This window comes from Alligator mississippiensis, chromosome 8 (genome assembly GCF_030867095.1).
Source record: "Alligator mississippiensis isolate rAllMis1 chromosome 8, rAllMis1, whole genome shotgun sequence".
NCBI classification, from domain to species: Eukaryota; Metazoa; Chordata; order Crocodylia; family Alligatoridae; genus Alligator; species Alligator mississippiensis.
In genome coordinates this window covers 63,092,370-63,106,402 of record NC_081831.1, presented here as the reverse complement: position 1 = coordinate 63,106,402, position 14,033 = coordinate 63,092,370, and the positions used below count along the sequence as shown (strand labels likewise).

Below are 14,033 nucleotides of genomic sequence, written 5' to 3'. Positions count from 1 at the left end.
GCTTTGCCCCCCTACCAGTGGCCCTGACAGTGATGGCAGCTAGGCTGCTCGGGGCCCAGAGACCTGCGCAGGGCGCTGCTGTAGGACGGGTTTTCCAAACTCAGGACCGCCCTCCCGTGCCAGGGGAGCCCGGGGGGCAGCGGGCACAGCCGGGGTGTCCTGGCAATCCCCCGAGCGGTGCGGGGGCCGGTGCAGGGCTGAGGGAGGAGGTGGGGGCGCGGTGCAGGGGGGGCAGAAGGGCCCGGGGGAGGACTGGGGACGGGGGCAAGGCTCAGGCCAGGGGTCGGCTTTGGGGGAAGAAGCGGGGCGTCCGCCGGAGGGACACGAGCCCCGGGGCCGCCGCGGCGCGGGCTCAGCCCCACGTGGCGAGGCGGGCTCGGGGCGCCGCCCGTCAGTCTGTCTGTCTCCCGGGGCTGGGCCGGGCCGAGCCGGGCGCGGGGCGGGGGCTCGGCAGCTGCAACTGCGAATAAATGCGGCGGGGGCGGGCGGCGGGGCTGCCTCTCGGGGTGGGGTTTGCCGGGCTGAGACGCCCCAGTCAGTCCCGTTAGCAGGAAGCGCGGAGCCAGCAGCAGCACCAGCAGCCGCCGCCGCCGCGACCCGCCGCGCCCAGCCCAGCCCAGCCCGCCGGCACCATGCCCAAGACGGTGGGTGACCCCGGGAGAGGCTCCCCTGCCCCAGGTCTTCCCTGCCCCAGGTCCTGCCCGCAGCTCCTTGCGGGGCAGCCCCGCGCCCCCATTCATCCGGGGCTTCTCGCGGGAGGGCCCTTCTGCTGCGGCGCCTCTAACATGTCTCCTGGCTAATCGCCCTCGCCCCGAGGCCCCGGGTCGGCCCTGGGCGCCTCTTGCAGCTGCCCGGAGCCGCGCGCCTCCCCCGCGGAGCCGGCTCCAGCCCTGCCCCGGCCTGACTCGAAAGTATTTGTTGGCTGGGGAAGAGGCTGCGACTTCAGAAAGGTTTTGTCAAGTCTGTGCTTGACTCGAGGATTTTGGCTTTTTTTTTTTTTTTTGTAGCAGGAATTTCGGGTTTTTTGCTGTTGCTGTTTTTTTATACCCCCCCCCACCCCGTTTTTTTCCTTTGCGCTTGGACTTGGAGAGCGGCTGCCAGCTTCTCGCTGAGGGCCTCCTGTTTTTTTTTAAACCGGGCGAGCGGACCTGGCAGGACCGCAGGGGCGCGGGGCTCTGCGCCGCACACCACATGCGCGCACAGCCTCGTGTGTGGGGACACTGGGCTCGGCCCCGGGGGAGCATGCGAGTACTAGTGCGTGGTGTGTGTCCCCCTGGATTTTTTTGAGGATGGCTTAATTCATGCCATCTTGCATGTCTATCGGATAGGATTTTTTTTCTTTTCCTCCTTGCCACTCATGCCTCTTGGCTGTTGTCATAGGGTGATGTCTGATGCACTTTTTTCTATGGCTTTATAGGAAGTTAGGCCTAAAAAAAAGAGTTGGGGGGAGAGAGGAGGGGATTTTCTGAGGCCTTAAACAGGAGTGCCCCCGAAACATCTGCTGTGAGTAGTGAGCAGTTGATTTCCCTGAAAAAGGCAAGGGGTTTAGGAAATCAAACGGGAGAGGCTCCGACTGGGGGTCTTCTGTGGAAGCAGTAATGGAGCAGGCTGGTGTGGCCCTTCCCGCCAGGGAGGAGTCTCGTGTCTAGGATGTGGATCAGCTGCTGTGTGGGAGCGCTGGGCCGGGCCAGTTCTCCTGGGAGTGACTGTGTCCTGGCGCAGCGCAGCCTTGCTGCAAGGTGCCTGCAAGTTTGACTGCAGGGACACGCCCTGTTCAGCCTGTTGCTTCCCCCTCTCTGCCCAGGGGCATGGTTTTATTTTTGGGACTGCTTCAAAAGCACATTTGAAAGCAGCTCTGGTACTTTAGGTCTCCTCCAACCCTGTGATTTCGGGTATAAAGAGTTGCCTATGGATTCAGGGTTTGCTGTTGGCTCTGTTTTTGGCTTCAGCAAAACGATGCTGGAATATGGATGTAGCTAGCCACGTGTGGAGCTGCAGGCCTGCCAGATTAAGGCAACAAGCTACCAACCACTAGTTTTCTAGTTGGGTCCCACTTCTCTCTTAACTGCGGACATAAATGAAGTGACATTTTTAGTGGTACAACTTTAAATGTTACTTCCTGAGCTGTGGTTAACAGGAAATGTTGAAACTGTTCTCTGTGTGAGCAAAACATGACTAGTATTTGAAAATGTTGGTAGCAAAACTGCTCAAATTCAGAGCCACGTTCTTTATTTATAATCAAGGTCAAATGTGGGTGAAAGCGAAGTGTTTGGATGTAGCTGCACTGTGGGACTCATCACAAAAATAAATCTGTTGTGGAGGAGCCAGGTGGAAGAAGCTCAGTGAGCACTTCTAGCTTGGCAGGGGAAAAAACTGCTTTTTAAAGTGTTGGGTGATAAGATTGGTAGGGCCTCACAGAATGTGCTGATGTGGGCACCGTTTGGTCTAAACGGCAAAACCTCTCAAGTCTGTGTTCAGCGAGGCTAAATTTTAACCTGCTGGGATAGGAATTGCTTTTCTTTCAACCCTTCCACTAATTTAGAATTGGCCAAGTGGCACGAAACTTTGGTGCACCATTAATCAGCCCGGTTTTGCTCTGTTTAACCCTTGAACCAGTGACCTGCTGTACTTGTGCGGTAGTGTCTGGGCCTGGGCTCCAGGGATGGGGATGGTAGGCTCCCAAAGGGCCTGCTCCAGAAGATTGCTTGTGAGGATTTTGCAGGATATACTGAAAGTCCATCGTGGAAAATGCCTGTTGCACTTTACCCCTTGAAGGGGTCTGGCAAGATCATTTGACTTCGTCCTTGCCTTCGGAATGCTATTGTAAAGGGTGTTGTTGCTTCTTCATTGCCGCTTGTTTTGAAGGGTTTGTGCGATTCGAGTGGTTAAGGATTGCACAGAAGTGAGTGACACCTCTTTCCAATACAGGGAAACTGAAAAAGTGTAGCTGAGTTCTAAAAGTTTTTTTTCCCCCCAGCAAGTCATCCTGAAAAACTGCCCTTCCTTTTTGCCAGTAGAGGCCTCCTTATTGGCCAAGTGAGATGAGCTAATCTCACAGTGACTGGCTAGAGCTCCTGTCCTTCACTCTAACCCTATCATGTTTGGTGGAGCTGAAACTGCTTTTTCAGATTTTAATGAGATGTTACTATGGAAACTTAGTTTAAAACCTTATTTAATCGCATTTAATTATTTTTAAAAATTAGTTTCAGTGTAACAGGAGAAGTGGGTACCACTTGCTTTGTAGAGCTGAGGGCATTTTTTTTTCCTTTGTATTCCCCAATAATAGAAAAATAGTATTTGTAATACAAGATGTTCCACTTGTAAATAAATCAGAAGTGCACTGGGTCTGTGACTGGGGTGAATTGGGTACTGTACCTGTGTCAAACTGCAACAAACAGTATCAAAGCATCACTCCCCCAGGAAGTGTTCTTCTACTGTTAGACGAGGGAGTCTCCTCTAATCTGAACAAGATGCTCATTGCTCCTGAGACTTGTAGCTTTTGTTAAACAGTTTTTAGTTCTTAATTATTCTAAAGTCTTACTTATGCTACTGAGAAATGGGATTAGCCTGAACTGGTTCTTTACAAAATATGGAAAATTTCTGTTGCCCTTTGTAGACCCAAGTCAATCAGATTTTATAAACAAGGCTGAGTTAATTCTTGGCTGTTCTGTGTTGGAGGCACTTGAAATATTCCTTTCTAGTAAGTGTTGTATGGAGTAATGGCTCCTGGATTCTTTGCATTGATCTGTATGTTAGAAACCACTATTTGGAAAAACATGGAAGCTTTTCATAAAGAATGGGGACATTCTAGGGTTTAATTTGTTCATCAAGTTTTTCTTCAATGGTAGCCTGTGGCTTATTCTCTTTATATTCTAGCTACACTGTAAAGACCAGAATGGCCTGGTTTTTTCCTGTCCTAATTTCTCTTTTTGGTTTAACCTGGGGGCCTTACCTTTCAGTTTTGTCACCTTTTTTGTTAAAGGTCCTTGTACTTGGTCTCCCTTCTATTCCTTGATATTGTACAGCTCTCAATTGCTTTTATTCAGCTAAGAGGGTCCCAGTTTCTCTTTCTCTTTTTCTTTTTTCTTTTGTTTTTTTTTTTCTTGAGCTGTGCTCAGGATTTCTGATTACGCTGTTACTATATGCAGTGCTTGTGTCCAGACTTGTTTTGGTATGGGGATCCTGCCTACCTCTTAAAAAGCATTGCCAAACATTGATTAGTTATGGGTGCCCAGCTGACTAGTTTGGCAGCCACTTGTTTGCATGATTTGTACTCTGCCTTTTAATAGACGTGATAAAGCCCCAAAGAAAAGGTTCCAGAGAGAGCACTAATACTTTAATTTTCAGGAAGACATATTGGATGAATAGATACATTGGGTAACTCTAAATGATTTTGAAGTTCATATTGCTATTAGTTGCATCAAATGCTTGCTGGAAACTTTTAGGTGTGCTACTGTATCTTGCTTGCTGGTAGTTTATATCAAAATAGCTATTAACTGTTTTTATGCTGTTCTGTAAGTCTCTTTTTATTTATTTCTTTTTCCTCCCCTACTGGATGGGGACAGAGTACCTGGGAAATGCAGTTTTATCTTGATTTTTTTTTTTTTTTTTTTAGAAGAAACTGTTTAAATGGATAAAAGTAACCATAAGATGGTCACGGTCTCAAATTGTGCCCTCCCCCACCTTTGCTACTTATGTTGGGCAAATGAAGTGGTGGGTGCCAGGCTAATAATGAATAAGCCATTCAGTGACTAAATAATTATTCTTCCACTGCCAATTTTTAGATGTTTGTAATAAATCCTGCTTCATGATGCCTGGATGCAGCAGGGGCATTATTATTATTATTATTATTATTATTATTATTATTATTATTTGATGCTACTAAGCTTATGTATGGCAGGTGATCTAGATCTAGTAGAAACAGTACTAGTTTGATTTTTTTACTTTGGGTCTCTGCCATTGAAGAAGTAATACTTCACTGGGGTTGCAAAATTCTGTTGAGTATTGAATCAAAGATCAATACTAAGTACCACCCTAACTGACTTGTTGTGGCATAAATGAAGTGGCTTTTATGTAGTTAATGAGCAATAAGAATACCACTGACTGCATATTTTGGAAGCTTTAATTGCTTTGAGGTCATTCTTTTCCTTTATTTTCTTTTGCTGCATTTTTGTGTTAAAATTGGCTTAACACCGTTTGATAGAAAAGTAGTCTGCCCATTTATACCACTTGTCTACAATAAATAAGAGTTTAATTTTAAAACATTGTTTTTAGTAGTAAAGCTAGTCAGATGCAGAGCCTCTACACATCTGGAGTGGTCTGTCTTGTGGGAGTGGCAACTTACTTTTTCTCGAAGTGGAGTGATGCAGGTGCTAGGGCATGTGCCTGACAGCCTGAGGTCACAAGTTCGAGGTCATAGTAGAAGCAAGTGACCCTGTCAGGTTCCAGTGAATTGGCAAATTCTGCTAAATACCTTGTTGTAACAGGAAAGGTAGGGACAGATGAATCAAAGATTTGACAGAATATTTATAGGGAAGGCCTGGTTCATGTTGGCTCATCTGGAGAAATTGCTTGATTATTAAACCTTGTTCCCATCTCTGGACAAAGGGCTTGAAAGAAGAGGGAGAAAAGGGGACAAGAGCTTGCTTTTTTTTTTTTTGCTTCACAAGTTGAAGAGGGAACACATTGTTGTTTGCTTGGCAAAGCTATTAAAGCTACTTGGTTTTGATAAACTTTGTATTGTATCCTTTCCTCCTTTGCATCTATAAAAGAAGAATTGTAGGTACCATGACCAAGTCATGCTGAAAATGTCAATTTGAGGACACACTTTCTGGACAGTGACTAAAAAGCATGTCCCAAACACTCAATCATATAACCTTTTTTTTTTTTTTCTTGAACTGAATTGCAAGCAGCTCCTTTCTTGTGGAAGCTGGGCCTGAAGTATTTTCCCTTTCACTCCCTCTGCCGCACCTCCCCCCCCCCCAACTACTGCTGCTTCATGCGTCTGACTTAATTCCTTCCGGAGGTCAAGAAATCCGCCTTTAAATATTCCTCGTAGGAAAGCAAGATGCCTTAATATGGACTCCTTTGAACAGGAAAGGGCACGGCTGCCTCCAGAGGAAGCCCTTTATTTTGGATGTCTTGCTTGTAATGTTCAGTGTGAAATCTGGCTGCAGAGCACTTGACTTTTGGTACATAGCACATAATGCAGCAGGCTAATTGGAAAACTTGCCCATTCTTAAAGAACTTATTTTCACTTTGTTGCAATTGGAAGTCCCATTTTTATGCTCGACCTGCGGGGATCTGAGCATCCCTGTGCTGGACTGACTGATGTTCTTCACTGGGAGATTTGATGCCTGAGAGGCTCCTCTGGCCCTGCTCCAGCTTCTGAAGGAAACCTGGTGACTAAAGGCTTCCTCTCAGTGACGTCATCTCCTGGACACTTTCCTGCTCATACATCTCTCCACAGCCTTATTTGGTTGACTACTTTTTTTTTTTTTCTGTGCAGCACTTGGTCCTCTCTGTATTTGCACAGCAAAACTGCTGCTATTTGAGCTTAACCCTGAAGATTATCATGAGATCTGTGTTTGGAGGAGGGCTCCAAGACATTCTCAACTCTGTATGCCACCTCTGGCCTAGTTTCTGTCCACTGCCAAGAGTGTCCTGATCCCATCCATACCACACTTCACACCAGCATGGCCCTACAAGGAGCCTCTTTGCATCTGTGGATGTACTGGCAAAAAGCTGCTCAACCAGGAATAGTTTGCACTAGCTTACTGGTTTAAAATGAAGGGTGCTACATGTGGCTAACTGTTTGTTTGCTTTTATTTTCCATGAGAGATATTGGAACAGTAATAAATCTGTGGATTGGTTAAGTCCCTGCCCCCCCCCCCCAAAAAAAACAACAAAAAAACAACCAAACAAACCCCAAAAACTAAAAAAAAACCAAAAAAAAACCCCCCACCAACAAAACCCCAAAACTTCTATAAAGAAGTTTGAAGGTTTAGGCTTAAGAAGATGTAGGCTTTTTGTGACCCTTTTGCATTCTAGCATTTCCATGTTAAAACCCTCTTTGGCTGTGTCATAGCTGGAAGGTCTGGTGTGTTCTTACTTAAAAATGTATATACATACTTCTTGATTACAATAGTTGATGCTGATTCTTACTGTAACGCTTAATATATCTTCCTACAAATATTTGGCAATGATGCTGGAAAATAGAGGGCCATTGGCAGGCTTGCTGATTATAAAACCATAGCTTTAGTACAAGAAGAGGACTGACTGCAGCTACTTTGAGCATTAGTAAGCAAAATTAAGTGAGGTTTTTTTTTTAGGTTTTGAATAGTCTTTTGCAAATATGGTGGTAACAATAGGGTGGTCCAGTTTTATCCTTCACTAAACTAGTCCACCTCTTACCTGTACATGTATGACAACTGCTGCCTTCCTCCCCACCCTCCAGCACCCCATATAAAACTTGAGTTCTGTGATGGACCTCCTAACTTTTTAGTCTTGCTGATGGTCAAAGCTGGCTAAATGTCAATTCAGTTCCTCTGGGGGAAGTGGGGATGGTACCCGCATAAAGACTCAAGTTAGAGTAGTGCCTATTGTGTGCTAGATATATGAACACCTAAGAAACGTCATGGTGCTAAGAAGCTTGCTTTGTGAAAGACCACTGTAGGGGAAGGGGATGAATGTTCTTGGGGTGAGCTTTGGATGGGCTGACGATATCCAGATGCCTCTTCCTCTTGCCTTTTTTAGGTGAACCTTTTGCTATTGACAGATGCCTGGAATTGGCTGGTAAGGAGGCAGATGAATGAAGAGGTTAGCAACTCTGTAGATCAGTGGAGCGTATGGCTGAAAGCAAGAAGTAAGGGTGGGAGGGAGGGTGATGAATGGCTAGCTCCCTGCTGTACACACTCCCAGGGAGCAGGGGGGACCCAGTTGTCATGTTCCCCCCCCCCCCACCTGTGTGCGGGGTGGGGGTGTGCTGCAGGCTTGGGCTCCCACCCTGCTGCCCTTCCCCCAGCTCCTCCACAGCCCATGGGTTTGACCTGGTGCTGCACCGCACAGTGCTGCCATGCAAGAAAGCTGCTTGCTGCTGCAAACTCTGTGCTGCCCTTGCAATGCGTCTCCTGCATGCATGGTTGCAGTAAGGGCCACAACCCCATGCTGCCACCCTTGTGTCCCCTGTGGGCATGGGGACAGTGTTGCCAGGTCAGCGTGAAGCTTGCAGCTGAAAGGAGCCTTCCTGTGTGGCCGTGCTCTGCCCTGTAGTGCTGGGTCACACCTGGGCTGCAGAGGCCCCATGGGAGGGCAGCAGGGTGGGAGCCCAAGCCCATAGTGGGTACCTGCCCCCATCCCACACATCTGTGGGGCACAGGTTCTCTCCCCCCTCTTCCCCCCCCCCCCCCCCCCCCCCCCCGGTCCTCTAGAAGTGCATGCAGCTTTGGGGAGCCACTGCCCCTCCCTGCCCCTGGACAAGCTGCCTGCAGCCCCATCTGCTCCCTGCCAGGGCCCTGCTGCTATGCATTGTGGCCCTAGGCCCCAAGCCCCACACACTGCCCACCAGGGCAGCAGCCCCAGTCCAACTCCCTCCCTGTGGCGGCCTCAATCTCCCCCCCACTTACCTGCAGGAGCTGCTGTCCAGGCTGGATGGGGCCATGTGCGCATTGTGCCCCTGCCTGACTACCCTCTGCCTGCTCCCTCCTAGCCCCCTGCAGCCCCTCTGCTTGCCTGTAGAGGGCTCGCTGCAAAACTACAAGATCTATGGATTTCTCTGCTAAAATGAGAAATTCACAGTTTACTTCAGTAAGGGGGGAAATCTGCATTCTACTCCCCTTTTCTGTGGAAAATGGAAAAAACAGATCCCTGTTGATCAATAAGATGGTGGTAGTAAAACCCCTGTTGAATGGGACTACCTTTAATGTTTGGACCAAGCTAAAAATACCCATTTTGGTTCTCCCAGTACTTTGCAGCAGTTTGCTAAACTTGTAACGGGGATTGATGGAAGAGCTCTTTAACTTAAACATTGTAGGATAAACCAAATTTGCAGTCTGGTGATGTAGGCTAGAGCAGTGGTTCCCAAACTGATAAATTTTGCAATACCAATTTAAAACTATACAACCTTAAGTACCGCCAGCAAATGTCATGTATAGTAATTGTAATAAATCTGTTAACACGTACCACTGACAGGTTGTCTGTGTACCACTGGTGGTACCTGTACCACAGATTGGGAACTGCTGGGCTAGAGGCAGGCAACCTTTTCTAGCTGTAGGCTGTATTGACCCTCCTCAGATCAGAGGTGGGTGGATGCTAGGACTCTGTTACAGCCAGTGCTGCTGCTTGTGTTGGCATGGGCAGAGCGCTCATAGCCACACATGCACAGGCCAGATCCAGTGGCTCTGTAGGATGCTGACCCCTGACCCCTTGCATATTGAATCTCTTTCTGTACTTACTGTAATGAAAGCCCTCAACCTTTTCTTGGTGCAAAATAGAGCTCTTCCTGAAGCTGAGATGCTTTGTGTCTAAGTTGCTAACTCAGTCTCTTTCCTCTCTCTGTTCTACCATTGTGAATCATTCTCTGCCTGTGTAGAAAGGTCTAGTTAATTTGGGAAGTGACTCAATGCAGGGAAAATCCAGTATTTGGTATAATCCAGTTAGTCATGTAATTCCATAAATGAATAAAAGTTGCTGCATGGCAAAACTTAAAGCATGAAATTCTAGGCCAGCTTCATTCTTGGTATAATTCAGCACATTATACTCTTGTCTTTTGGTCCTAGGAAGCTGACCAGCAAACTATAGCAATAATTATACTATTAGTGCTGTGCTACTATAAGGCCCTGGGCACTGTTCCAGAATGAAAGTGATGCTTTATTGTTTGTGGGCAGTAATTCAGCCAGAATGAAGTAACTACTCCAGAGTATTGTGTATGGGGACATACATTGGCCTCATGTTGAACTGCTGCATCTCTGCAGCACTATTTTGGCCAGATACATGCAGTGAGGTCTTCCATAGACAGCTCTGCAAGGAGACAATACAGGCAGTGTTGAGTGATAACTGTTGGTCTCCAGGTTAGTTACCCAACTTATTTAATCATAAATAGAGATTAGTTTGAAGTGTCTGTGGTGCAGTCTGCCAAATGCTGTAGAGAATCTAAAATGGGGGCAGTGGCTAAAACATCCTGGTTGTCCTGAGAGAGTTCCAATGAGACTTTCTACCACCATAAAATCCCTTAGCTTAACACTGCACAGAGATGCTAAGCCACATAACTGCTGCTGTGTTCTAATACCTCCTCCAAAAAAAGAGCAGGGAGCCAAGTAGTTCTGTTGGCATGTCAACTGTGCAGCCCTCAAGCTTTCCACTTGAAGTGTTGGAGATTTGAAATGTTTGAGATTACACATTTATTTGTACTAAAGAAAAGAAGTGAGATGGTATTTGTTTATGTATGATTAAGCTTCAGCAGACTTCTCCTGAACTGGGCTAAGGTAAATAAGCAGGAGAGCATGTGGGGCAGAAGTCCTGCACATCAATAACAAGGAAGCATTTCTGTAGGAGTTATTCTTGAGGAAATCAACTAAAGGCTTATCTGCACAGGAAAACTGACTGGCAGGTTAATAGTGTGGCACTACAGACTGAGAAATCGGTAGCAGTGCTGATGAGACTTCTTTTAAAACATTGAATGGCAATACGAGTAAACCTAGAATGTGGCCTGCTGTTGAAGTAATAAATATTTATAAATGTTGAAGGATTTTTGTGTGTTAAGTCTCACTTTTAGAACTGTCTAATAAAATAAACTCTCATGAGTTTTTGCTGGTTGTCCCTTGTCTATCAGATCAGTAGCTTCTTGACTCATTTTTCCATCTGCTGTAGCCCTGCATGTGCCCCCTGGATGAGCTGCTTGTAGCTTTGTCCCACACCCGTTCCGGCTGTGCAACACCCGCACTGGCCCCACTCCTTCGCTCATTGTTTGGGGGGGGGGGGGGGCAGATAGAGGCCCCAGAGGTGAGGGAGGGAGCAGGGTGCACAGGCAAGAGCAGGCACTGGGGGGCATCCCCCCCACTTTTGCCTGTGTGCCATGCTCCCTCCCTCACCTCTGGGGCCTCTGTCTGCCCAGTCTCTCCCTCCCTTGCACCCCTCCCTCCCCCTCCCCAATAGCAGGTAGGTCTGTATGTCCCCAAATAATTTTCTCCCTCTGCCTTGTTCTGCCCCCACCTTCCCTTCCCTTCCCCCACACTGACTGGAGGGCGGGGGTGGCAGCAGCAGTGGTAGATCTTTGGTTGCTTTTTAATTCAAAAAGTAATCTCCTACCTGAAAAGGTTGGAGACCACTGATCTAGATGCCCTTTGACTAGCCTACATCCACCATGGGGGAGAGCTTTTCCTATTTGTAATATTCTGTTATTGGGAACATTATGATTGCAACAGAATGGTATTAGCAAGAGACTTGCAGATGCTTCAGTAAAAGTAGACGAACTTCTGGGAAGTGCCTGTTGCTGTCTTTGCAAGGAAAGCAAAACTATGTATCCAGTGTGCTTTCTACTGCCGATAGGAGAGAGAGAGAGAGAAGTACAGTTCCAATGGCTTTTAGTTTACCCCTATCTTGCAATCAAAGTATCTTCCTGTTCAAGTCACTTGTGACATCCAGAGAGTCTTATGATTTTGCTGGAACACGAGGGAGTTGCAAATGGTTTGACAGACTAGGCAGTTACTGAGTGCTAATAAATAGCTGACAGTTGAAAAGGAGCTGCTGTTGACTTGAGTATTTTTTATAAAAACAGTCTTAATCCGTACGGTGCTTCAATTGAGGGTGGGTGAGATTTATAGTGCATTGCAGAGGGAAATCTTACTGCAGCCTTAACTTCCTTATCAGGCTCAATATGATATACTAATGGGGCATTCAGAAACCCTAAGCAGTAATATTGGTGTAAACAATATTCTCTCAGTGCATGCACCTAGTTCTTCAGTTTAGCTACGAAAGGGGTCCATTACACATTATCCTAAATCATGTATTTCAATAGTATGGGCATTTATATCAAAGTACCTAACAAACTGGTATATATTGAAATAATTTGGCCAAAGCTTCATAGTGAACATTGTTGTTGGTTTTAACCCCCCAAAGCTTCATAGTGAACATTGTTGTTGGTTTTAACCCCCCCCCCCCCAAGAAATTGCTGCTTAGCAGCAATCAGTTGTAGAATTAGGGTAGCCTGACCTATTCATGGTCTGAATCTACTTGGTTGACAAGCACTAATACAGACCTGTAATACAGTAGTGTGTTAACAAGCTCGATGTAGCTTATTCAAACAGTTCTTGGTGAACTTTATGACCATCCAAGAGAACTTTCTACATCTGTATTTCTCTTTCTGTGCATGTTAGACTTGGTCCAGGTATTTCATTCATACTAAACTGCTCTTTTCTTTTTTTGTCTAATCTCAGGAGTTTGGGTTTAAAGAATTGCTGAGTGTAAGCTGCATTTTGTGCAGAGATGGCATCAGTAAATTACCAACTAATAGATGGGAATGGCCTGTAGCAGTGTAGTTTTTTATTTTGAGAGAGACTGGTATTAATACTGATTTGCCAATTGCAGTTTAGCGAGTCTTCAGACTGAAAGCCTAAAATAGCCTCTGTGGTATCGCCAGTAAAGATTTGAAAACTGTACATAAAAAATCTTCTTGCTCATTGCAGCATGCTTTTGAATGGTTTTCCAGTGAGAGCAGCAAGGGTGGGGCAGCATTACATGTTGTTTAATGTTTCGAAATGGATTGGGTGAGGTTAGGAGTCAAAATGCTCTTCTTTCTCTAGTTTCTGAAGATATTCTGTGCAAGCAACTAAATCTCATGAACACTGTACTCCTAACACAGCTTAATCAAATGGCTTTGGTTCTCCTGACACTTGACATATTTAGGCTTGATAGAGTTGATAAAATAATACAGAAAAAATGTTAGTGATAGATGCACCAAAATGGTGGTAAGATGTGTGCTACTTGTAATGTAATAACTACCATTCGCTATGGGGCAGAAAGCTCCCATAGCAGTTATATGACTAGTTGCACAGTACTGAAGTGAAAAAGTCTGCAGGCAAACCCGCAGCTGGCAGACTTATTTTTAGAAGTATTTACAGAGTAATTTGTATTAAACAAGTGGGTCCACAGGAATCTGGATACTATGAACAGAAAGAAGGAGACTTCATAACGAATATTTGCCTGTTTTCTTATGGTTAAACATGCAACCCACCTTGGAACCTGCTTTACTAAAGATGCCTTAATAAAGGGCTGAAATAAGGTTAAAAATGGAAAAGACTAGAAATAGAAGCACCCACAGAATCAAAGGTATGAATGTTGTAGAGGTGGGGACTTGAGGCCTCTGCAAGGACTTGCTCATGGAAGCCGAACTCTAAGCTGTCTTGCCAAAATTTGGTGTCTGGAGGCCTCCTAGTTGCTGGTAATGCTAGAACTGGGCCTTCAGGGAGCTGCATTTTTTTTTTTTTTTTTTTAAATGATCTATAGTATATAAAATGCAACTTGGAATGTAAAGAAGTTTCTAGTACTTGCAGCAAGTATCATTTCAGCAAAAGCATTGAGCAACATCTGGAACTAACTTTTTCAAACTCTTTTGAAAGATATTGCTTTGTCTTTCCACAATGACCTGGTCAAGGGTATAGAGGCTCAAGAGTTCATTATTTCAGTCTACTTGTGCTTGCAATGCTGCATCTGGGGGAGGCTTCAAGAAAGCCTGGACAGATTTCCAATTGCACAGTATTTACTGCTGGGATATGGCTGTCTGGTGGTGGCGCATGCACCAACTACAAAAAGGAGCTGATGCTTGAAGGGGAGGAGCAATGTCTTCCCTCTTGCTGTCTGGCTCAGTAGCTTGGCCCTTATAGGTGGCGCACTTGGAGTGCTGTTCCCAGGCAGGTAGCAGCAGAACTAAGGAACAAACGCAGTGCATTCAGCTTGCGGTACCCAATTTGCATGTGTTGCCTACACACAAGGAGGGTGTTTCATAATGTGGTCTTTAAGAAACATCTGTATTTGTCTTA

The 14,033-nt window shown here is 46.0% G+C and overlaps 1 protein-coding gene across 1 annotated transcript in view; it reads left to right on the top strand.

The window, feature by feature from the left end:
• The first annotated feature begins 516 nt into the window (after positions 1-516).
• MSN (moesin) overlaps positions 517-14,033 on the top strand; it is a 74,747-nt gene continuing 61,230 nt past the window's right edge. Inside the window, exon 1 of the mRNA XM_006270114.4 lies at positions 517-644. Coding sequence (XP_006270176.1) covers positions 633-644 — 12 coding nt within the window. The 5' untranslated portion in view covers positions 517-632. The remainder of the gene's footprint in view (positions 645-14,033) is intronic.